We start from the raw sequence: 24584 nt of genomic DNA, 5'->3' as shown, positions 1-24584 counted from the left end.
TGTCATGCTCTAGGTCATCTCTTCCGTGACTGTCCCTTGAATGCCAAAGTTACTTCACCTAACCCTTCAGCCTCTGCTGCCCAAGATGGCTTTACTAAAGCCCCCAGCCGAAGACGCGCGCACAGGAAACCCTCAAATGGGCAAAAGCCCCTGCAAAACAGCTCTAGTGGCCCTGCATCTAAGAATAGTTTCGAAATCCTGGCTCAATCCTCTGAGGATCTTCCCCCGCTCTTTGAAGCTAACCCTTCCCATCCCTCTTCTTCCGCCCCCCCTCCTCCTTCATCCTCTTCACCCAAACGCCATTCCCCATTCCGCTTCCATGATCTCCCCTCCGGGGATAAGAAGGACTATGTAGAGAACGACAAGGAAATGGAAATTGACGGAAAGTTAGATCCTCCTTCTAGCGCAAAATCGATTGAGGACGAAGGCAATCAGGTGCAACAGATGGAAGAGGAACCGGAAAGCATAGACCTGCATGGCCTAGACATACTAGAACTGGAACTAGCATGCAAAACGAAAGCGTATGACAGCATATCTGAAGCCCAACTTAGCAAGTTGGAGGTGGTTATCTCAAGAGCTTACCAGCAGCAGCAACTCGGGATTCAACCAGGAAGCCAGTGGGATGGAAGCCAACCCCCAAAGGAGACCAAAAAGAGGGGGCGAAAAACAGATCTATAGAGAACGATCGAGGTCGAGAAACTCCTGGTAGACTCAGGCAGGTATGCGAAATTGACAAAGTACTACAAACCCTCTGCAAAATGTTGAACCATGAAGCTGGTCTCATGGAACTTAAGAGGGCTCAATAGCCCAGGTAAACTTAGAATGTTAAAAAACATGATTAAAGCGGAAAAGCCGCAAATTTGCTTACTCCAGGAAACCAAATGTAATGGAACCACATTAGGCAGCATCCTCACAAAAGCTTGGCCAGGATGCCGCTCAGTAGCAGTAGATGCATCAGGAGCGTCAGGAGGGTTGGCCATTGCATGGAATACTCAAGCAATAGATCTCTCAGAGTTCCATGCCTCTCATCACCTCATACAGGCAGCCTTCCACATTTTGGGCACGAATGTTCATGGTAATCTCTCAAATGTATACTTCCCGCAGGATACAGGAAGCAAAATAGCACTTCTAGACACCATCGAGGCACTGAATAACAACAGAAGGCACCCTCTCTGGATCATTGGAGGGGATTTTAACATGATCACTAAGCTAGAAGAGAAGACTGGGGGGAGAAACAGATTGGAACAAGAAAACATCCATTTCAAGGACTTCATTCAAAACGCCTCCCTTATAGACATGCCTTTCTGCAATGGTACATTCACGTGGAGTAATCACAGAGCCGGCAAATACCAAATCGCATCCAAGCTCGATCGCTTCCTCATCTCAGATAATGCGATTCATCTTGGAGGGGACATCACAGCCGCTATTCTCCCGCATACCGGTTCGGACCACTGGCCGATAGCTCTCCAATGGCAACGACCCGGAAACCAGACTCGGAGACCCTTCCGTTTCGAAGGTTTCTGGCTCTCGCACCCTGAGTTCAAGGACTTTGTTAAAACCACTTGGACCTCCTTCACCCCTCCAGAAGGGTGTAAGATGTACAAATTCCAACAGAAGCTTCGGTTCCTAAAAAATCACCTAAAGCGATGGAACAGAGAAACCTTTGGAGATATATTCAAAGCGCAGCAAGACCTCAATCGGGAACTAACGGATCTCCATCAAAAAATTATCACAGAGGGACACACAGAAGGGACACTGGAACAGGAAAGGCGTATCCACAGGCAGATTGAGGAAAGGCAGAAGCAGGAGGAAGTTTACTGGAAACAAAAGTCCAGAATAAGATGGTTGAAGGAAGGCGAACGCAACACCAAATTCTTCCACAGAACCACCATTCAAAGAAGAATGCACAACAACATTCCGTTTATCCAGAAGCCAGGAGGAGAGAGAGTAGAAACGCATGAGGAAATCGAGGAAGAATTTCGCAATCACTTCAACCAGATCCTTCAAGAGCCGGAAGGAGATAGAAGACAAGCAATTGAAAAAATCACTAACAATGTGCCTAGAATCATCACGGAGGAACACAATGAGCTTCTCCTCCGCCCGATTCAGCCTCAGGAGGTGGATGAGGCAATGTCCCAGCTCAAGGATGGAAAGGCTCCCGGACCAGACGGATTCACCACTACGTTCTTTCATACCTTTTGGGAGATGATAAAACAGGAAGTATGGCAAATTGTTGAAGAATCGAGAGCTCTCCACTGGATGTTACCTTCTCTCAACACCACCTTCATAGCCCTCATACCCAAAGAGGAGGACTCAATCAAGCCCGACAAATTCAGGCCGATTGCACTCTGCAATGTAATCTACAAGGTCATTTCTAAAGTTGTGGCTAACCGGCTGAAGCCCCTGCTGCCGCTGCTCATATCCCAGGAACAGTCAGGTTACGTGGAAGGCAGACAAATCTTGGATGGCATTCTCCTTACGCACGAGATCATTCACTCCCTCAAACAATCAAAGCAGGCAGGTATGATTCTTAAGCTTGATCTTTTGAAAGCTTTTGATAAACTCAGCTGGAACTTCATTCAGCAAATGCTAAAAGCTTTTGGTTTTAATACTATGTGGATCCGCTGGATAATGAGCTTAATAAGTTCAACTCAATTCTCCATCCTTGTTAATGGAATCCCTTCTCGGCCCTTTAAACCATCAAGAGGAATTAGGCAAGGGGATCCCCTATCCCCTTTCCTATTTGTTCTCATGGCAGAAGGGCTTGGCCGTCACATCAAACAAGCTCTCCAATCCCACCAGCTCAAAGGTCTTTCAGTTCACAACACCCCTGCCACCTCTCATCAGCAGTTTGTTGATGATACTATGCTTTTTGGATATCCCTCATCCCAGGAAGCCGCTTGCCTCAAATCCTTGCTCAATGACTTTGCTGATGCATCTGGCACTGATGTAAATTGTACCAAATCGCAGATTTTTTTCTTTCACACGCCCCCTCAGGTTAAATCTGCTGTCACCCGAATTCTTGGCTTCCCCTCAGCGTCTCTTCCCTCAAAATACCTTGGTGCCCCTCTCACCGCCTCTGCTATTAAGCATTCCTCATGGCGTTCCCTCATTGAGAAGCTTGAATCTCGTCTCAACCTTTGGACGCACAGATCTCTCAACCTGGCCAGCCGGGTTGTGCTCATTAAGTCAGTTCTCCAGGCAATGCCATTGTACCTTTTCTCAGTCCTTGCAGCACCCAAATGGGTCTTAAAAAGAATCAGGAAGCTCCAGCGCAGTTTTCTATGGGGCGGATCAGCTACAAATAGGAAATGGGCGCTAGTCAAATGGTCTGCAGTATGTCTACCAAAAGAAAAAGGAGGCATAGGGCTAAGAGATCCGGAGCATAGTAATTCCATTATGAGTGCCAAAATATGGTGGCACTGGATCACTAATCCAGAAAAGCCCTGGGCAAGAATCTGGACGGCCAAATATGCCAACAACCGTCCCCAGGAGGAGCTCATCCGGTTCACCCCCAAGGAAAAAGGCTCACTAATTTGGAATGCGGCCAAACAACATTTCCAGTTAATACAACAACACAGTTTTTGGGAGGTCAGGAATGGAAAAACGGCGAGATTTTGGACAGACGCATGGAACCAAATGCCAAAGCTGACCCACATTCTGCATTCACCGCTGGATCATGTAAGGCAGGAGCAGCAGCAAGGAAAAATTCATCACTACTGGACGCAGGAGTCGGAGCACGGATTCAGGAATTGGATACAGGGAAATCAGTTAATTAACCTCACAAATCTACAGGATACAGGGGAATTGGAGAGGGAGCTTGGAAAAAGGAGAATCAGACATGATGAAGGCAACGATATCCTAAGATGGGGATACCGCCCAAAAGGTAACTTCTCAACTTCAGAGGCCTACAAGATAGTCTGCAACCATAATATCCCATCAGACCCAATCTGGAGTATAATATGGGATCCTAACTCATGGCCCAAAGTCTCATATTTCCTGTGGTTGGTGAGTCACAAAAGAATTCTCACCTGGGACAAACTAAGAAGGAGAAATTTCCATGGACCATCTATATGTCCTAACTGCCATCAAAATGAAGAAACGCTCCAACACCTTTTGGACTCCTGCCCCCTAGCCAATCATCTGTGGGAAAAGGCTAGTTTCAGATGTCAAAAAAGGTGCAGAACAATGAATGACATAACTGACTCCCTAAGACACTGGCCGCAGCATCCTTATAAGAGCGAGCTCCTCAATTGCCTATGGAAACTGCTACCAGGTCTCATCCTATGGGGTATATGGAAGGAAAGGAATAAGAGGATATTTAAAAATCAGAGCTCTAGGGTCGATGATATATGGACCAGAATATGTGGGAACCTCAATGAAACGCTGGCTCTCCACTCCTGGACACAGGAAGATCTTCCATCACTAGACATCGAGAAAGGCATTCTAAGCAATTGGCATTTATCTCTACCACAGACCCCCCACAAAAGCAGTACTTCCACAAGCAGCAGCACCATTGAAGGCACTTGGAAGGCCCCCCCCAAGAACTCTTACAAGCTCAACTTTGATGGGGCCTCCAAAGGTAACCCGGGAAAGGCAGGCTTTGGAGGCATCATTAGGAATCAAGCAGGCACACCCTTACAGTTATACTTCGGATCTTTGGGATGGGACACCAACAACTCGGCGGAGATCGAAGGTTTATGGCAAGGAATTCTTCTCGCTAGGAACCTCAATCTTCAGCCCCTGATCGTGGAAGGAGACTCCCAGATTCTCATAAACATGGCCAGGAGACTTCAGAATGGCTCTCAAGCGGAAAAAATCACAAACAGCTGGAGACTTGCAGCCAGACTAGAAGCCATTGAACAAGCTCTTCGCAGCAACAGGGCCATCACCTTCACTCATACAAAAAGAGAAGGTAACAAGGTTGCTGACCTTGTAGCTAACATAGGTGCAGATAATGATCACAATCTTCTCACAGGCACCACGGCCATCATATCAGATATTGCAAAGGCTCAGGAATTAGACAAGCTAATCCAAAGTGAGGCTGCTTCCCCGGATGCGGGTGACACGATCGCGGAGACTGGAACGCCACCTGGTCACCATGGGCGGCACCAAGTATAAGATGGGCATTTACTGCAATCCGCCGTCAGGGATTGCAAGCGTGGGTGCTGTTGAGAGAAGAGACGGCAATTTATTGCCTTGTCCGGGCTTCAGCTACGGTTTCTGTGTGCAGTTATGGCATACGAGGTTCGAGACGACGCAGAGGAGCATAAGTATGATGAGGGTAAGGAATGTTATGCATTAGATCGAACTCAGTTTATGGAATCGGGATTATGGTCGTCAGCCCTCAGAGATTCGGTTCAAGGCGCCCCCTTGGCATTTGAAGGTGGTATCAGGTCTGCAAGGGTGGGCGACAGGCGTGTCTCGCCATCCCTCTCCTTTCTCCCTACTCTGTTTTGCTCTCCGGTTTTCAACGCCATCATGGTCAAGCTCCGACAGCGCCTCATCAGCCGTCGAGGCTCTGGTAGAGGCGGATCCTCACGCCCCTCCGTCGCTGATGCCTCCTCTCGCTGCTGCCGCTGTTTATGTCACCGAGTTGCAGAAGCTAATCCTTTACAGTCGAGCCAGTTCATGGAGTCTGGCAATCCTGATGCGGGCTCTAATCCTCTTCCTGCGTTTGGAACCGCGGTCTTCTCCTTTAGCAACTCCCAGGCCAATTCTCGTATTAACGCCCATGTCTCGGTCCTTTTTCTGGAAGAACCGATGGAGGAAGTCGGGGAGCAGCCCCGCTCACAGCTTCATCAGCCTGAGAGCTCCAGGGCCGCTGAGGGACTGCCAGAAGACCGCCCAAAGCTAGACATCGACCCACCTACGACTTAGGAAGCGCCTTCGTCAGAGAAAGCCAAGGTCGATTGGGCCGCCCCCCCCCCCCGAAAGGTATGTGCTGGATATATAAAGAGGAGCCGGACGATTAGTCGTCCGCTCGCTCAGTCTCTTCCCTTCAATCGATGCTCTGGTTTTGCTATGAAACGCTACGTAAGCTACAATGGCATTCTATATGTTTTGAACGTCTCTGTTTTGTTTGAGAATTCTACTGTTCAATGTGTGTCCACGCCCCTGCGAGGGATTTTGATGAAGATTCTCCCTTTCTCTTCCATGCCCCTGAATGGGATGACTACTTTTGCCCTCACTGTTCCTCAATGGTTTAAAGCCCCTGCATGGGCAATCTATCTCAGTGGTAGCGCCCCTGCGTGGGTGTCTGGTCTCAAGGATGCTGCCCCTGCGCGGGTGAATTGTCTTCTTGATAGGGCCCCTGCGTGGGTAATCAGTCAAAGTGGTGTGGACCCTGTATGGGTGGTTTTTGAGCATTGTAAGTCCAGAATGCCATCCTCGGCCTCTGGCATATGACTTCATGGCTGTAACTGTTTTCCTTTTAATGTAAATAATAGCATAGCATAGTATTAACGAGAGAAAAAAAAAATCCATTAAAATCTAAATTCAAAATATTCAATAAATTTTTTTAATATTTTTATTCATCAAGACTATAATATTATAAATTTTAAAATAAATTAATTAATATGTCAATTTTAAAATAAATTGATTAATATGTCATTTTTAAAAGCTTGATAAATTAAATTTTAACTAAATAAATATTTTTGTATTCAGGTTTTGTGATCTATAATAAATTAAGTAAAGTTTTTCTGTATAAATTACATAAGAGAAATTTTTAGCCAACACGTTTCCAACCAACAAGTGTGGTGTGTTTCCAATCAACAAGTGTGGTTCACTATGAGAACCAACAAGTGTGGTGTCTTTCCAACCAACAAGTGTGGTTCACCATGAGGATCAGATGAAGAAGCAGACCATGTCAAAGACAAAACCAACAAGTGTGGTGTGTTTCCAACCAACAAGTGTGGTTCACCATGAGGACAAGATGAAGAAGTAGACCATGGCAAAGATGAAACCACCAAGTGTGGTGTGTTTCCAACCAACAAGTGTGGTTCACCATGAGTATGAGATGAAGAAGCGGACCATGGCAATGACTTAAATAGAGAGCAATGTAGAGACCAAAATTTTTGAACAATAATATTTAAATTATGATATTAATTTATTAATATATTAAAAACAAATATTATTAAATAAAGGCTATATTAAACCCCTAGTTTTTGAAAAATAATATTTAAATTATGATATTAGTTTATTAATTTATTAAAAACAAATATTAACAACGCCGTATAGCAGGCTATCGGTTAGTTTAATTATTGAACTTTGAAAGGTGAAAAAAACGTTGTTCATTACTTGTCCATTGTTGATGTTTAGCAGAGCAATTCCGCTATTACAGTAAAATAGTCGACATTTGTGTCACTTCAACCTCTTATTACTGAATGTATTTATAGGTCTTGATTGTACACGATCAAGTTTCAAATAAATAAAATTAAAATAATAATAATAATTTCGGTTATAATGTTAACTTTATACCATTATATTGTCAAATAACAAATAATACTCCTTATAATAATAAATAATAATAATAATTTCGGGTTATAATATTACTTTATACCGGACACCCTTTGGCTCCTTCTCAGGCAGAATCTTCAAGAAACTCTAGCCCTCAGTCAATGGCAAGACTCAGACATGCCAGTCTCCCCTCAGGAATGCCTCGTTCTTGCCAACTGGAATTTAGATCTCACCTCTATAGATCTTCTCGAGGCTAAGAATTCTATCCACTCTAAGTCTGCACACTCTTGGTCTCCTCCGATCATCCATCCCTACAAGCTGAACTTCGACGAAGCGGCTAAAGGCAATCCTGGGCCGGCTGGATACGGGGGGATCATCAAGAACGCTGAGGGTTCTGTTATGCATATGTATCACGGTTCGATGGGTCGAGATACCAACAATGCAGCTGAGATTGAAGGTTTATGGCAGGGGTTATGTACAACAGAAACAAAGAACTTTCTCCCCTTAGAGGTTGAAGGGGATTCTCAAATTCTCATAGAAGCTGCCATCCAGATACAATCAGGATCCTCAGCTACAAAGACAGCTTCGAGCTGGAGGCTTCTCAGTAGGCTGGAACAAATTGAAGAGTGGCTCAAAACTCCTCGCAGCATCTCCTTCAAGCACATCAGGCGCACAACTAACAAGGTTGCAGACAGACTGGCTAATCAAGGGGTCGATCAGCAGCTCCCCTTCTTCTCTGGTCTGTTGAATTGCTCCAATGATCCACAACTCAAAAGTGACTGCACTCTTCTGGTGCAACAAGATCTTTCCATCCCGGATCCAGGTGTCTGATGGCACTAAAGGCGCGTGGCCATTGGTATGGATGGGCGCGTGGATCCTCTGTACAGCCACATATCCTCTCGAGGCTCTGTTCATCACTTCTCACCTACTCCATCTTAATGCGTCTTTAATGACGCCAGGACAGCCATTCACTCCGGCTAATTTCTTGATCATGGCGCTATTAACCCGCCATAATCGTGTTTATCCTCTCCGCTCTGGCTCCTCCTCCATTGCAATTGTAGCGGCTTGTCTTCGTCCTCTCTCAGGAGCAAACCAGGTTTGGGATGGCTAGAGGAGCTTTTGGTTCTGCCTTCAAACCACCCTCTGTTCCCACTCCTCTCACGCTTACCACCCGCTTGCTGGCCTGAGCTCTGTAACCAAGTTAGTTTTCTCCTTTCACTGCTTCCTACGTCCTCCAAGAAGCCAGGTTCTTCCCACCCATCCAACCATGCCGAAATTGCGAAAGCGGATGAGCTGCAGAAGAGGCAGCTCTCGCAGGAAAACTGGGCGCCAGGCCACCTCCTCCATGACAGACTCTTCAACTTCCAGCTCGGACCTGCGCTCGGATAGATATCCTGCCACTCGGAGTGGACAGGGTAGGGGCAGAGGTTTACAGATACCAGTACCAAGCTCTTTCCACTCAATGGCCAATGCCGCTCGGCTTTGTTTCCCCTGCAGCCATGGCTCTTCCACCTTCATGGCCACGGTCACCATTGAGCTTAGCGAGCTCAATTCGAGTCATGGAGCTGGCTCCCTCAGAGCGACTTCGGACAGGACGGTGGCAGACATTCCAGGTCCCAGCCAGGCAAACCCCGAACAGAGCAAAGCTTCAGGCTCTGGTAAAGGCAAGGCTTCGCAGAGCATGGAGAATCCAGCGAGCTCCTCTGATGACGACGATGAGAACAAATATGGATGCCGCATCACCGAGGAGCCGCTTGATCCCTCTCCAGATGCCTAAGCAGGTTGGTTCTTTTGGGTTCTGTTGGATTTCTGTCAGCTTGAGAAGGTTCACACGCATTAGCTCATACTGCCAGTTTTTTATATGCAAAGGGTACTCTGTCAACCTTCAGATTCCATTTTTGGTCGCAGTCATAGTCACCTCTGTTTTCAGCTATGGGTTGTCGTGTTGTTGGTCACAACTACCAAGTCTAGTCTTATTGTTTGGGTTGTCGTATAGATCCAGTTTAATTCCCAATTCCAAGTTTTGGTTGTCGTATAGCTCAGGTTGTTTAATTCTCAATTGCAAGTACAACTATGGGGCTTTCTGTATTTTGGCTTTACTCAGGAACAGGGTCTCTTCAGTTCTGGATGGCAATACTCTACTGGATTTTGGCACGCAGAAATGCTTTGCTTGTAATCATGCTACAATTTTGGGCTAGCTCCACGAGGTCATGGCCTTAGTGTAATATATTTTTGTATTAACATAGAAGTAGCCTTATTCAGAAAGAGAAAAATATTACTTTATACCATTTCGATTGCGTTATCCACCCGCCTAAGCTCAGGATAACAATATTTACTTGAAAGTAATGTATCTATATACACAAAAAGATAAATCCGAATAATGTAAGTTATATATATATATATATGAGAGTAAAAGGACTTATGATATCTTTACTTTGTGTTATGACATGATGTGTTTTTTCCAAAACCTATATATAACCTTTTCATCATAATTCACCTACTTTTCCATTATTAAGTTTCTTCTGTACCGATGTCTGTCATGCAAAAATACTTATTACATGCATCAAATATTGAAAATATGTACCGTGTGAACTTGGATGGGACATCCCAACATATACTAAAGAGCAAAATAACGAACGTTAAATGATAGTGGTTGTCACGTGATATTCCTTTTTTTTTCTACATAAAAGGAACTAAATAAATGATCGGAATAAACCAGAGAGTCTCGTACCCAGAGATGGGATGTTACCATCTGTTATGGTTAGGTTTCATTCAAACCAACAGCCCATCTATTATGGTTAGGTTTCATTCAAACCAATGGTGATTGATGTTGCAATGACCCACTTGGGTTCTTTCACAACGACATAGGAGATGTGCACTTCTTTTTACAAATTGTACGGCAAAGGAGAAAAGTAATGTTGTATATTGATATGGAAAATTAAATAATTCTATCATGTTGCATTTTATTTTCACAAATAATATAAATCATAGTCAAGTAGACAAGTATATGATTTATAATGAGTGAGGTTTTATATATATATAAAAAGAGTTAGTCTAATTAGTTATTAATTAGATTTAGTTTAGGTAAGGGATAAAAATGTCATTATCTTTCTATTTAGGTTTAATTTTAATATGTAATATGTTATATTTATGATGAATATTTTTTACGATGGTTTTGAGTGTTATTTTCTCAACGATTAAAAAATTGTATTTTTTTATACAAAATATAAAAATATATTTTATAACAAAAATAAATAAATGATATATAAAAATTAAAAAAAATAAAAATATATCCATTAATGTTTTCAAAAAAGTAATAACAAATCCAAATTGAAAGAGAAAATCATCAAGTTTTATTTAAATTAAATAAATTTTTCAAATGTATATAATTATATATAATTTTTATTTTTATTTAAATATTATTTAAAATTATATCTATCAAATTTATATAAAAGAAAATTAAAAAATAATTAAATATGATTATTAAAAAAAAACTTGATTCATATTGAATAATGATTCCAAAACCTAATTTATATCAAAAAGTTTATATCTCCGTTGTATAGGTACAAATAATTAATTTATTTCGAAAATTGAAATGAAAATGAAACTAAAGAATAATTTCCTTCACATAAGTGAAAAATTTATATAATGAACCTCTACTTTGCGCGTGGCCCTCAACCATGAATCTCTGCTCTGTGCGTGGCCTCCACCAATGAACCATTGTTATACGCGTGCCAACTGCCATGTATCAGCGGGTCGGCTGTTAATTTCATATATGCACTGACGACATCTCTTCACTGTTTATGGCTCCCACCACAGGTATGTCGTGCGACAACTTATTTTCCTAGTATTTGAAGCTACAGTGCAATGTCTAGAGTTGCCAAGTCTCAAGATCCGAAGTAGCTCCTTTCCTTCATCTTGCCCACAACTTGTCTTTGCCTCCATGCGTCGAGACCTATCGGGATGGGTCATGAAAGGAATGTCTCTCCTTCTTTGTTACAACAAGGTTTTTCTGTGTCACAAGGTTTTTTTCCGGGCTCCCTCCTTCGGAGGGAAGCGTTTTCCTTTCTCTGGTATAGTTTTTCTTCTAGTTTTCCTTCTCTGAGATCCTTGACTGAACATTCTTTAGTTTTTCACCTTTCTATTCCATAAGCAGTTTGGAGTTTATGGAAGTTTCCAAAAGTCTGTCTATTTCTTCCTGTACTTAATCCCTGATATACTCTAGTAGGTTGTGTCACGTTTCATTTCCTGTGTATGTGGCTGACTTTAAGAGTTTGACTAGGCGCTCAGTTATGGAGGTTTCACTGGTTCGGGCATTTTCACATTTTCCTGAGGGCTTAGTGCGGAGTTGGAGGTAAGTAGACTTGAATCCTGTTTAAAATGTATACAGTGTATCCTGTGTGAAATATTTAAAAGGTTGTTTTTCGATATCATCATTCTTCTTGTAAATGTTTATATCATGGAAAGTAGGCATGTCTTTAGTTTGGATAGATTTGTTCATTGAAGGTTCTAAACTGATAATTAAGGAGGCTTTCTAGTCTAAATTTCCATGCCTGATCCTTTCAAATTTCTGTATTATTTCCCGTCCCTGTGTAGATTTTCGTTGCAGAATAGGTAATTGTTGGTGCTTGTGTTATGGTTGTTTCTGTTATTGTCCAGATTTCTCTTAATATCCTCTATTATTCAATTTGCTAGAAGTCTTCTATTTCTTTTCACTAGGTTATATGTAGTTATTCTTGGTCTTTTCTTGGCTATCTTCTCTGAACACTGGCTACAAGCTTAATTTCGGTTTCTGGCTCTTGGTCTAAGCTCTTCGGCGTTGGCCGGAAGTTCTGGTCTTTCCGGTGCCGTTTTCCTTTTCCGGTCTTTCTGTCAGGGGAGTCGGTGGGAGGAAGGTGCTAGAAGGCAGCAGATGGAACATCTGGCACGCGAAGTTTTTCCATCCGTCGTCGAATTATCTCAATTACTATCATATTCCGTGAAAAATCTTCTGAAATAAATGGTCGCATGGTTCTCATCAATTTGCTTGTACCTGCAGGAAGACTTTCTCCCTTACATGAAGGATTTCCCATGAGGTGGCGAGGATCCTGTCAGTTTTCCCTTTTAAAATAATCCCCTTTCGTATTTCTTCTACACTTTGCTTATCTAGCTAGCATACGTCATTCTGCCTTCCCATGCTTTCTGTGTCTTGTTTTGGTCTATCTACTTTTGGCCTTTGTCGTATAGTCGTATTGCTGACGTTTATTGTCCTCTTGCGGCATACATGGAGATCCTCTTCGACGTGTCCGCCTCGTCAGCATTAGTGTGGGCCACTATAGAGGTGGAAAAGGCCTATGGTGGCTTTACTTGCCAGGAGGGATGACAATTTGTGTTGGAAAATTCAATTATTACTCCTTCTTCCCTGGCGACACGTGAAATTGAAGGTGGCGAAGATGAATTCCCGTGTCGTAGGAAGAAGCAACATCCTTTGAAGACCACTCCCCCTCCCTCAGCCTACAATCTTGACAGTGTCTTTCTAGCTGACAGAATTACAAGTCTTCAAAAAAGAGCTCTTGTAGGTCGTTGGTACTTCCGGATATGGAGGATTCCCAGATGCGTTCATGGTTGGGAAAACGATGGAATGACCTTCTCGGATACATTCCAACTATTGTTAGATTAATGAAAGACTGGTATAGATTTCACTTTCTTAATGAGAAAGACTTGGAGGCTATTCGTTCTCTTCCTTGGGTTCATGGTAAGAGCTTTTTAGCTCTTCATCACTAGTACATAGGATATAACCCGCTTAAAAACACTCCATCAAACAATCTTATCTGCGTTAAACTGCCGGGGCTTCCTATCAAACTATGGACCCGAGAGACTCTATCTGATATTGGGAATGCAATTGGTAAATTTGTTTATGTAGACCCAAAGTGTTTGGGTGCCAAGGACAAGAGAGTTGCATGGATTCTTATACAGAAAGAATATCGCGGGGGTTTTCCTGATCATATCGAGCTTCTATGGGGGCAATTAAATCTGTGTCAGAGATTTGTTGGCATTTTGGCACAGGTGTGGCGCTACGATACAGGTGTTGTCCTTGATGGCAACTCTCTTTGATGACAGATCTCAGTCCAGACTACAAGTATGAAGAGAAATTTCATATACGCAGGTTCATTAAGCCCAAGTTGCGTATACACGTAGGTACGCTATATACTAAGTCGCGGATACGCAGGTTCGCTATATACGAAGTCGCGTATGCACGCAGCTTCATGAATAGAAAAGGGCGTACATGTCGAGGAGCTTCCCTTTGGTCTGTGGTAGTTAGTCCTCGGTACTTGAGCCTATGTCTTTGGACCAAAGTATCTCGACAGATGTGTTGATCCCTAGTTTTGAAGTTGATGGTATTGGATTTCTATGGTTTTGGCCCTTGGTATTGAGCAAGGCCTAAGGCTATATAAGGAGAAGAAGATCATTAGGCAAAGATAATTGAAAAGTCTTGAATATCTGAAAAAGAAAGAGATCTGGTATGCAGGTTCTGGGTTGCTTGATCTAAGCTAAGGAGAGATCACACCGGTTGATGGAAGACTAGATCTAAGGACAGATCGGGATCTAATGGTTTGAAATGCACTATTATGATATGGTTGATTATGCGTATTTCTAGATCTGCATACTGACGCAATGTTATGTTCTGGGTCTAACTGATGTCTGGTACAGCTGCAAGTTAAGAGAATTTATTTTTAGATCTGTACGCAGGTTGTCTTTGGTAAAAGCGCGTGTATACGCGGGTTTCTCTCATTGAAGTAGCGTATATCTTTTGAAGTTTGATTTTTGGGGTTGCAGTTGGGTCTGACTGCTATTGCAGAGTTTTGTAGTTTGCTCTGTGTTCTGGTGACTGGTGTTGATAGGGTTTCAGTGGTTCAGTGATTCAAAGATTGATGATGCTAGTATTGGTTGTTTTATGCTTCAATGATCTGTTATGAAAGTTGAATGAATTGTGGTCTTCAGATTGCAATGTTGTGCTTCAGGAATATCCAGTCTGAAAATGTATGAAAAGTGGTACCTGAAGGAAAGAAGATTGTAGGCCAGCACCTACGTACTAGTATCTTAGCTAGTACAAGAGCAAAGGGGGTTGGAGCTCCCTTCCAAGGAAGTTTGGAGAACGAGAGAAGGTTGAAGCCTTCAGCAGGTTGTAGCCTGCGTACTGGTATAAGGCTGCACCAGTACAAAAGATTGTAAACTGAAGTTTCATATTAAAGAAAGATAGAGACGACTTGCAGCAGGTGGTTTTCACCCACATTGGGTTTCCACCTTATATCATGGTGTTCATGTGTGTGTTTTCTGTGTGATGATCTGTTCTGTTATACTGCACCTGTTTTACTATCATGGTTAATAATGTCCTGATGCATTTACTGAAGATAAGCTACTGAATCATAATTTTTCTTGTTATACGCTGGTTTCTTTAGACACAGTAGCGTGTACACGCTGTTTCACTTAACTGAAGTAGCGTATATGTTTCTGAGCATAAAATGAAAAAGTTTTTATGATAATACTGATTCACCCCCCCTCTTAGTATTATTTCCAACAATTGGTATCAGAGCAGGTCCTTCAGAGAAGCTTGATCGCTTGAAGGTAGATCGTTCATCATGAGCAACTATGAGAGAGAAGCATCAATCAGGCCACCGGTTTTTGATGGGACGAACTTCAATTATTGGAAGGTAAGAGTTACTGCCTATCTTCAATCTCTTGGTACAGAAGTTTGGGACATCGTAGAGACAGGCTACACTTTTCCTTCAGCTACTCCTACAGATGCAGACGAGAAAAAGAAATATGAAACAAATGCGAAAGCAGTCAGTACTCTATTGGGATGTATATCCCAATCGGAATTCATGAAGGTAATGCACTATAAATCTGCAAAAGAAATATGGGACAAGATTGTCATGAGCTATGAAGGAGACGAACAGGTAAAGCATGCTAAACTTAAAACTCTCAGGATTAAGTATGAGACTCTCAGAATGTATAATGATGAAAGTGTGGCTAACTATTTCCTTAGAGTTGATGAGATTGTTAATTGCATGAAAAACTTGGGTGAAGAAATAAAAGAGGCTATTGTGGTTGAAAAGGTTCTAAGATCATTGTCCCCCAAATTTGAATCTAAAGTGTCTGCAATAGAAGAAAAGGAAAATCTACGAATTCTTACTATGTCTCAGCTTCATGGAATTCTAACTGCTTATGAAATGAGAAAGGGAGGTCCATCAGACAGAAGAGAAGCTGCTTTCAAGGCTTCAGGCAAAGGAGATTATTATGAAGCAAGTCACATGCCAGAAGATGAAGAAGAAGAATCAAATTTTGTCAGAAATCTTCAAAGGGGTTCTGGAAGTTTCAGAGGTAAGTTACCTTTTAAATGCTTTGCTTGTGGAAGAGTAGGTCATTATGCTGCCAGATGTCCTCACAAAGATAAGAATGACAAGGGAAAGGAACCTGTTAAATGGAACAAGAAACAAAATGAAAAGAAGAAAAGCTATTACACTCATGAAGATAGTGATGGTCTTTCAAATAGTGATGAAGATGAACAAGGTAATAGATATAAACTTTTAATGGCTTTTGAAGATGATGACTACGTGGATGCTATAGATGTAGAAGGCTTTTGTGAAGAAATGAAAGATCTCAAAGTTTGCTTAGAAGAGAAGAGTGCTATTATTGATTCTCTACAATGTCAACTAGCTGAAAAGGAAAAACATCTTGAAAAATTGGAATGTGAGATTGTTTGTCTTAGAAAGGAGATTGAGAAAACAAAAGCGATTAATCTTAAATTTGTTAAAGGATCTGAAACCTTGGATGAGATTATCAATGTGCAGCGATCTCCTCTGATCAAGACAGGTCTTGGATATAATGGAGAAACATCTCAAGCCTCTACCTCTAAAAGTTATCTTGATGCAGCAAGGAGAAGCGAGCAAAGGCCAAATAAAAGTCATCAGGTGAATCAAGGACAGTTTACCTCAAGAACAAATAAAGACCATCAAGAAATTCGGGGACAAACTGCCTTAAGGACAAACATAAGCTACAATCAGCCACAGGTAAAATCTTCCCAATTTTCTCCAAGAATGAATGTGAATAGAAGCTACAATTGGTTGGATGATAGATCTGATTATCGCAGAAGTTTCTTTAAGGGCCAATGCTTTTCTTGCCATAACTTCGGTCACAAAGCAGCTCAATGTGTTGCCTACAAGACAATCATGACTAGAGAAGCTCAAAAGCAAGGGAGAATGACTGGAACCATGAAAAGGACTTATAACAACTTTTCGGTTCTTGAAAATGAAATTGAATGCTCTATTTGTAATAACTTTGGTCATGAAGACTCTGAATGCAGGAGCAAGTTCCGGAAGACAACTCAGAAGGAACAAACCTCAAATGTCAGAACATGGAGAATAAAGGAACTGCAACCAGAAAGATGTGGGATAGCCTTTTATGCAGAAGGTCAAGAAAGTCTATGGTACATTGACAGCGGATGTTCGAAGCATATGACAGGGGACAAAGAAAAGCTTGAGTCATATACCGCATTAGAAAAGGCCCGGAAGAAAGTTTCTTTTGGAAACGATATCTCTGCAGCCATAAAAGGAAAAGGTGTTGCTCCATTGAAAGAGAAGGTCAAAGCTGGAAATGTTTTGTATGTTGATGGATTGAAGCATAATCTTCTGAGTGTCAGTCAGATGTGCGATCAAGGAACAGAGGTAATATTTAGATCAAATGGATGTTGTGTTCGTGATCTTGATATAGGTAAAACAGTGATCAAAGGAAGAAGGACTCCAAATAATCTATACATATTTGAAGAAGGACCACAACAATGCTATTTGAGCAAGGATGATGAACACTGGCTATGGCATCGGAGGTTGGGGCATCTAAGCTTTTCACAAATAAGGAAAGCATGCAAATATCAGGCAGTTCGTGGTCTTCCAGATATCAAAATTCCAGACAACACTATATGCAAATCTTGTTAGTTTGGGAAGCAAACCAGAACTAACTTTCCAGAGAAGGAAGGATCAGCCAGCATACCTCTTGAGCTAGTCCATACAGATGTATGCGGTCCATTTAGGAAAAGGACACCTTGAGGAGAAGAATATTTGATATTATTCATTGACGATTTCTCCAGGTTTGTCTGGTTAGGGCTTATGAAGCACAAAGATGAAGCATTCGAAAAATTCAAATCCTTCAAAGCCTTGGTTGAAAATGAATCAGGACACAAAATTAAGTGCCTCAGATCTGACAGAGGTGGGGAATTTACCTCAAACGAATTTTTCGATTTCTGTGAAGAACATGGGATAAGAAGAGAATTCTCTACAGCTAGAAGTCCTTAGCAAGATGGGGTGGTGGAAAGAATGAACAGAACAATCCAACAAATGGCTCGTGCTATGCTTGATGAATCAGGTACTCCCGCAACTTTCTAGGGTGAAGTTGCACATGCTGCGGTTATTATTCTTAACAAAACAAATGTCCGAATAAACAGCACTCAAACACCTCATGAGATCTGGAGTGGTGAGACTCCTTCGGTGAAGCACTTCAAAATCTTTGGGAGCAAATGTTATATTAAGAATACTGATGAGCAACTTGGCAAACTTGAACCAAGAGCAGATGAAGGCATTCTTCTTGGTTATTCTCCACATAGCAAAGCATACAAGTGCTACAATAAAAGACTTGGCAGAATTGTTGACAGCATTGATGTAGTGGTTGATGAGAAGGGATATATTCCTAGGCAAGTTCATCATGAAGACATTGAAGAAGATGAAGTCTACCCTCAAAGGCAGAATGATGAAGAAGAAGAACCTCAAGAAGAACCAGAGGAGCAGACAAGAATAGAAGAGAAGACTCCATCCAGATATGTTCAAAAGAATCATCCAGAATCTCAGGTTGTGGGGCAGAAAGAAGCAGGAGTACAAACAAGAAGAAGAATTGCAGAAGCTTCAAGCTATTTGGAATTACTCTCTTCCACTGAACCAAAAAGTGTGAAAGAGGCATGCAAAGATGAATGCTGGGTCAAAGCAATGGATGAAGAACTTGAGCAGATCGAAAAGAACAACACTTGGGAATTGGTTCCTAGACCAAAAGATAAAAATTTCATAGGGACAAAATGGGTCTTCAAAAATAAATTGAATGAAAATGGAGAAGTAATTAGAAACAAGGCCAGACTTGTTTGTAAAGGGTATGCGCAGCAAGAAGGAATAGATTTTGAAGAGACCTTTGCTCCTGTTGCAAGACTTGAGGCCATCCGAATGTTCCTTGCTCTCTCAAGCTTTCAAAACTTCAAGGTATTTCAAATGGACGTGAAATCAGCCTTTCTGAATGGAGACTTAGAAGAAGAAGTATATATTGAGCAGCCAGATGGTTTCATTCTTGGGAATGATCCAAACCTTGTATGCAGATTGAAAAAGGCTCTCTATGGTCTCAAACAAGCTCCAAGGGCTTGGTACTATCGATTGGACAAATATCTTCACCAACAAGGCTTTTCAAAAGGATCAGCAGATAACAATCTCTATATAAAAGTTGAAAATAACAAATTGCTAATACTTGTTGTTTATGTAGATGATATTATCTTTGGCAGCAATGAAGAGACTATGAGTCAAAACTTTGCCTTGGTTATGCATAAAGAATTCGAAATGTCACTACTTGGAGAATTGACATACTTTCTTGGATTGCAAATCCAACAAAATGAAGGAGGCATCTTCTTGTCTCAAACCAAGTACCTCAAGCAGATCTTGAAGAAGTATGGCATGGAAGATTCAAAGCCAGTATGTACACCCATGGTTACAGGATGCAGCCTCAGTGCAAATGATGAATCAACAACAGTTCATCAACCAACTTATAGATCCATGATTGGGAGTTTGCTTTATTTGACAGGTACCCGACCAGACATCATGCATGCAGTCGGAGTAGTTGGGAGATTTCAAGCAAATCCAAAGGAGACTCATCTTCAGGCAGTGAAGAGAATTTTCAAATATCTTCAAGGGACACAAAATTATGGATTATGGTATCCTAGAGATACAGATCTCACACTTCATGCTTATACAGATGCAGATTGGGCCGGAAGCGTGGATGACAGGAAGAGCACCACATTCTTTATGGGCTCCAGATTAGTATCTTGGTTCAGCAAGAAACAGAGTTCGATTGCCTTATCTACAGCTAAAGCAGAATATGTGGCTGCGGCATCTTGTTGCACACAACTTCTTTGGATGATGCAGACCTTGCAGGATTTTCAAATCACTTGCACTTCACCAGTCTCTATCTTATGTGATAATACAAGTGCAATCAGCATTTCAAAGAATCCAGTCATGCACTCAAAGACCAAGCACATACCAATCAAGTACCATTTTCTTCGGGAACAAGTGCTTGAGCAGAAGGTCAAGTTGGAGTATGTTCCTTCTAAGGAACAAGTTGCTGATATTCTCACAAAACCACTGCCCAGGGAAACTTTTGAATATCTCAGACAAAAGCTGGGAGTAGTTGATGCTTCATCCTGCTGTTGAAGCTTGTCTGTTCTACAGAAAAGTTGGTATACGCAAGTTACGTAAGGGATATCCGCATATATACGCAGATTTATGCTGGGAAAGTCGCGTGTATGACGTGCGCGTGTTGTAGAAAGCATATCCGCCTACATACGCTATTTTATGGAGGAGAAGTCGCGTATATGGAGTTCTGAACAGCAAGGGTAGACTCTGGTTGGAGAAGGTCTGAGATGGGTATGCCAGAATTCTTCAGGCACAGTTTCAGGGGGTGCAGCAGGCACAGGTTCAGGGGGAACAGCTTAAAGTCTCATAAAGCATTGTTGGCATTTAGATGCTTTTGGTTCTAGTACACAACTATTGTTGATTTTAGGAGAAGGAGCTCAGAAGGAAATCTTGGCCGCTGATCTAAAAGATGTTTATCAGATGCTGCTTGTGACTTTCATAAGTCTTGGTCTAGATTTGTTGTCTCTATGTCATGTATCTCTTTTATCTCTTTTATGGTGTCAAGGTCATGTAACGGCCTATGTTGGTTTCCCCACTATGCCTGGGATGAATGATGTAATATAATTGGTTGTTATATGTAACTTCCTGATGTATCCCCTCTTGGAGTATGGATGTATGTATTGAGTCTTTTGGTGATAGGAAGGTCTTGGTTCTTTTGAAGAACATCTTTTGCAGATATTGCCTACAGTCAGGGGGAGCATGTTTCAGCACAGCCAAGCAGAGATATCAGCATGTACTCAGGGGGAGCACAACCCTTTGCCCTTGATGACAAAGGGGGAGAATGGTTCCAAGGATCTTGGGGTTGCCATCAAGTCCAAAGGGGGAGATTGTTGGCATTTTGGCACAGGTGTGGCGCTACGATACAGGTGTTGTCCTTGATGGCAACTCTCTTTGATGACAGATCTCAGTCCAGACTACAAGTATGAAGAGAAATTTCATATACGCAGGTTCATTAAGCCCAAGTTGCGTATACACGTAGGTACACTATATACTAAGTCGCGGATACACAGGTTCGCTATATACGAAGTCGCGTATGCACGCAGCTTCATGAACAGAAAAGGGCGTACATGTCGAGAAGCTTCCCTTTGGTCCGTGGTAGTTAGTCCTCGGTACTTGAGCCTATCTCTTTGGACCAAAGTATCTCGACAGACGTGTTGATCCCTAGTTTTGAAGTTGATGGTATTGGATTTCTATGGTTTTGGCCCTTGGTATTGAGCAAGGCCTAAGGCTATATAAGGAGAAGAAGATCATTAGGCAAAGATAATTGAAAAGTCTTGAATATCTGAAAAAGAAAGAGATCTGGTATGCAGGTTCTGGGTTGCTTGATCTAAGCTAAGGAGAGATCACACCGATTGATGGAAGACTAGATCTAAGGACAGATCGGGATCTAATGGTTTGAAATGCACTATTATGATATGGTTGATTATGCGTATTTCTAGATCTGCATACTGACGCAATGTTATGTTCTGGGTCTAACTGATGTCTGGTACAGCTGCAAGTTAAGAGAATTTATTTTTAGATCTGTACGCAGGTTGTCTTTGGTAAAAGCGCGTGTATACGCGGGTTTCTCTCATTGAAGTAGCGTATATCTTTTGAAGTTTGATTTTTGGGGTTGCAGTTGGGTCTGACTGCTATTGCAGAGTTCTGTAGTCTGCTCTGTGTTCTGGTGACTGGTGTTGACAGGGTTTTAGTGGTTCAGTGATTCAAAGATTGATGATGCTAGTATTGGTTGTTTTGTGCTTCAATGATCTGTTATGAAAGTTGAATGAATTGTGGTCTTCAGATTGCAATGTTGTGCTTCAGGAATATCTAGTCTGAAAATGTATGAAAAGTGGTACCTGAAGGAAAGAAGATTGTAGGCCAGCACCTACGTACTAGTATCTTAGCTAGTACAAGAGCAAAGGGGGTTGGAGCTCCCTTCCAAGGAAGTTTGGAGAACGAGAGAAGGTTGAAGCCTTCAGCAGGTTGTAGCCCACGTACTGGTATAAGGCTGCACCAGTACAAAAGATTGTAAACTGAAGTTTCATATTAAAGAAAGATAGAGACGACTTGCAGCAGGTGGTTTTCACCCACATTGGGTTTCCACCTTATATCATGGTGTTCATGTGTGTGTTTTCTGTGTGATGATCTGTTCTGTTATACTGCACCTGTTTTACTATCATGGTTGATAATGTCTTGAGGCATTTACTGAAGATAAGCTACTGACTCATAAGTTTTCTTGTTATACGCTGGTTTCTTTAGACACAGTAGCGTGTACACGCTGTTTCACTTAACTGAACTAGCGTATATGTTTCTGAGCATAAAATGAAATTTTTTTTCTGATAATACTGATTCACCCCCCCCTCTCAGTATTATTTCCAACAAGATTAGATTTTTAGGGGGTTCCATTTCGTTGTTCTTCTTGTCATATGACAGGCCACCTGAAGTAGAATTGTCCTTTTCGTCGTGGGGAGAGGCAAATGGAAAGGAAATATAAATACAAACAAAGTTCAAAATTACTAGAAAGCAAGATGAGGGACTCTGTAGGGGGTAGAAAATCATCAAATAGCAGGTCTCCTTCATCAGGTATGGCTAAATCGTTTTCTCCTTTTCTATCTCCTTCTATGAAGCTTTGTGGTTTCCCTCGGAAGTATCATCGCTCTGCCTCTTTTTCACCTAAAAAGTCTTCTTCCTATGGTAAGGAAACAGACTCACAGATGTTTTCCTTTCCTCCCAAGACTCACCATAGTAGAGAAGTCCCCCTGCCATCCCCAACCCCTCACCCTATGGAAAATATACCATCAACATCTCATATTACGTATACTCCATCATCCTCTCCTTCCCCTATTAAATCTAACATTATCTCAAAAGGGAAGGGTTTTTATTCTGATAGGACTCCTCCCTCCACAAATGGGAAAGGTTTAACTTCTGTTGGGATCCCACAAAATTCAAAAGGGAAACTTCCATGCATGTCTGTTACTCCCCCAAACTCTCTGGTTATTTCTCCTACAAATTCTGTAGGAAGTGACTTGGATATCCTTCTGAAGAAAAAATCTCTAGATCTCTGCCCTCTCACTATTCATAAACCTGATTCGGTTTCTTCTCCCCATATCAGTCCAATTCTACAAAAAACATCACTGTTAGAAGAAAGTAGAATAGAGGAACCAGACACTTCCGTGGTAGAACGGAAGGCACATTTCGGAATATGGATGACACATTGATCGATATTCCTATTATTGAGCTCTCAGAAAATGGGCCCCTTGGAGAAAGAAAGGCCAAAGACAGCCTAACATGACTCACATCATCTCAATGAACATAAGGGGTCTAGGGGCGGACTAGAAATTCTTAGCCCTCAAGGATATTATCTCTTCTAATCATCCTAACATAATTCTGATACAAGAGACAATGCATGTTGATGATGCCTCTGTCAGATATTTCTAGCGTATGTTTCTTCTCTGGCATATTGTAGCAACTAATGCCATTGGTTTATCGGGGGGACTAGTAATCCTATGGAATCCTTTATGGATATTGGCTAAGGCGTATAAATGTTTTACAGGGATTCTTCTGCTTGCAAATATTCGGGGTCTATCTGGCTCCATTCATGTGTTAAATATATATTCCTCGTACAAGGACCGATGTCCTTTCTGGAACAGGTTTTTGTCCTCGAAATTTTTGGAACTAGACTCTCTTCTTATAGGGGGTGACTTAAACGTAACTTTGTGTAGTGATGAAGTCTGGGGTGGGGGCAGGAAGGTGGACCCCTTAGCTGGTTTTAGAAAAGAGGCTATCCTCCATCACAACATGATTGATGTTTCCCCTTAGCTAATGGGTCCTACATGGGACAATGGAAGACTTGGTGCTTCCTATCTCGCCAAAAGACTAGACAAGTTTCTGATGAGTGACAAGCTAATGGTCCATATGGGTAGGCCAATATCTAATATTATAAACTGTTTTATATCTGATCATAGACCAATTTCCTTACAATGGGGAAAAGGAGTTTTGAAAAGGGTCTTCCATTTAAATTCAATAGAGTTTGGTTGGAGGACGAGGAGTTTATCGATCTTGTTAATAATTTTTGGCCAACTTGCAGTCCTACGGGGAATATATCTCCATCCCAAGCCCTGTTAGATAACCTGCATGATCTAAAGGTAAAGGTTAAGGCTTGGCAGGGCAAAAAGAAAAAATCCAACAGGGATGCTTTGAAAGAGATACAAGAGAAACTGGATGCTTTGCAGACAAATTGAAAGAAGGAAATATCTCCATGTAGGTCTACAGTAGCATAAATGAAATGGAAAAGAAAAGACACAAAATACTTGCAATAGAAGAAGCTTCTTGGAGGTTGAAGAGCAAGGCGTTATGGCTGAAGGAAGGAGATAGGAACAAAAAGTTATTCCACATATTTGCAAACAATAGGAGGGATATAAACTCTATTTGGGAAATCAAATATGAAAGGGGAGTAATGCTTCACTCTTAGGAAGAGGCACATTTTGGAAAATCATACGAAAGGGACGAGAACTGTAGGATGGAGGACATTCTTTGGGGAATTGATCCTTTCCCCACTATGTTTGAGGTCGAACAAAATAATGCTTTTTTCTAGCTTGAGGATGAGCTTTTACAAGTTATGAAGTCCTTCAAAAAAGATAAAAGTCCTGGCCCAGATTGCTGGACTATTGA

General features: G+C 41.8%; 1 protein-coding gene across 1 annotated transcript; it reads left to right on the top strand.

Annotated features, from left to right (window-relative positions):
• The first annotated feature begins 834 nt into the window (after window positions 1–834).
• LOC149258187 (uncharacterized) lies at window positions 835–5121 on the top strand. Its single transcript, XM_089405185.1, has 4 exons — window positions 835–1812; window positions 1930–2521; window positions 2759–3886; window positions 4277–5121. Exons 1-4 carry the CDS (start codon window positions 835–837, stop codon window positions 5119–5121), a joined length of 3543 nt encoding a protein of 1180 aa, XP_089261311.1.
• Window positions 5122–24584: the final 19463 nt, after the last annotated feature.

Source organism: Pinus tabuliformis, chromosome 6 (genome assembly GCF_031772625.1).
Source record: "Pinus tabuliformis cultivar Carrire ecotype Pingquan chromosome 6, CPIR1, whole genome shotgun sequence".
Classification (NCBI taxonomy): Eukaryota; Viridiplantae; Streptophyta; class Pinopsida; order Pinales; family Pinaceae; genus Pinus; species Pinus tabuliformis.
This window is presented reverse-complemented; position numbering and strand designations above follow the sequence as displayed.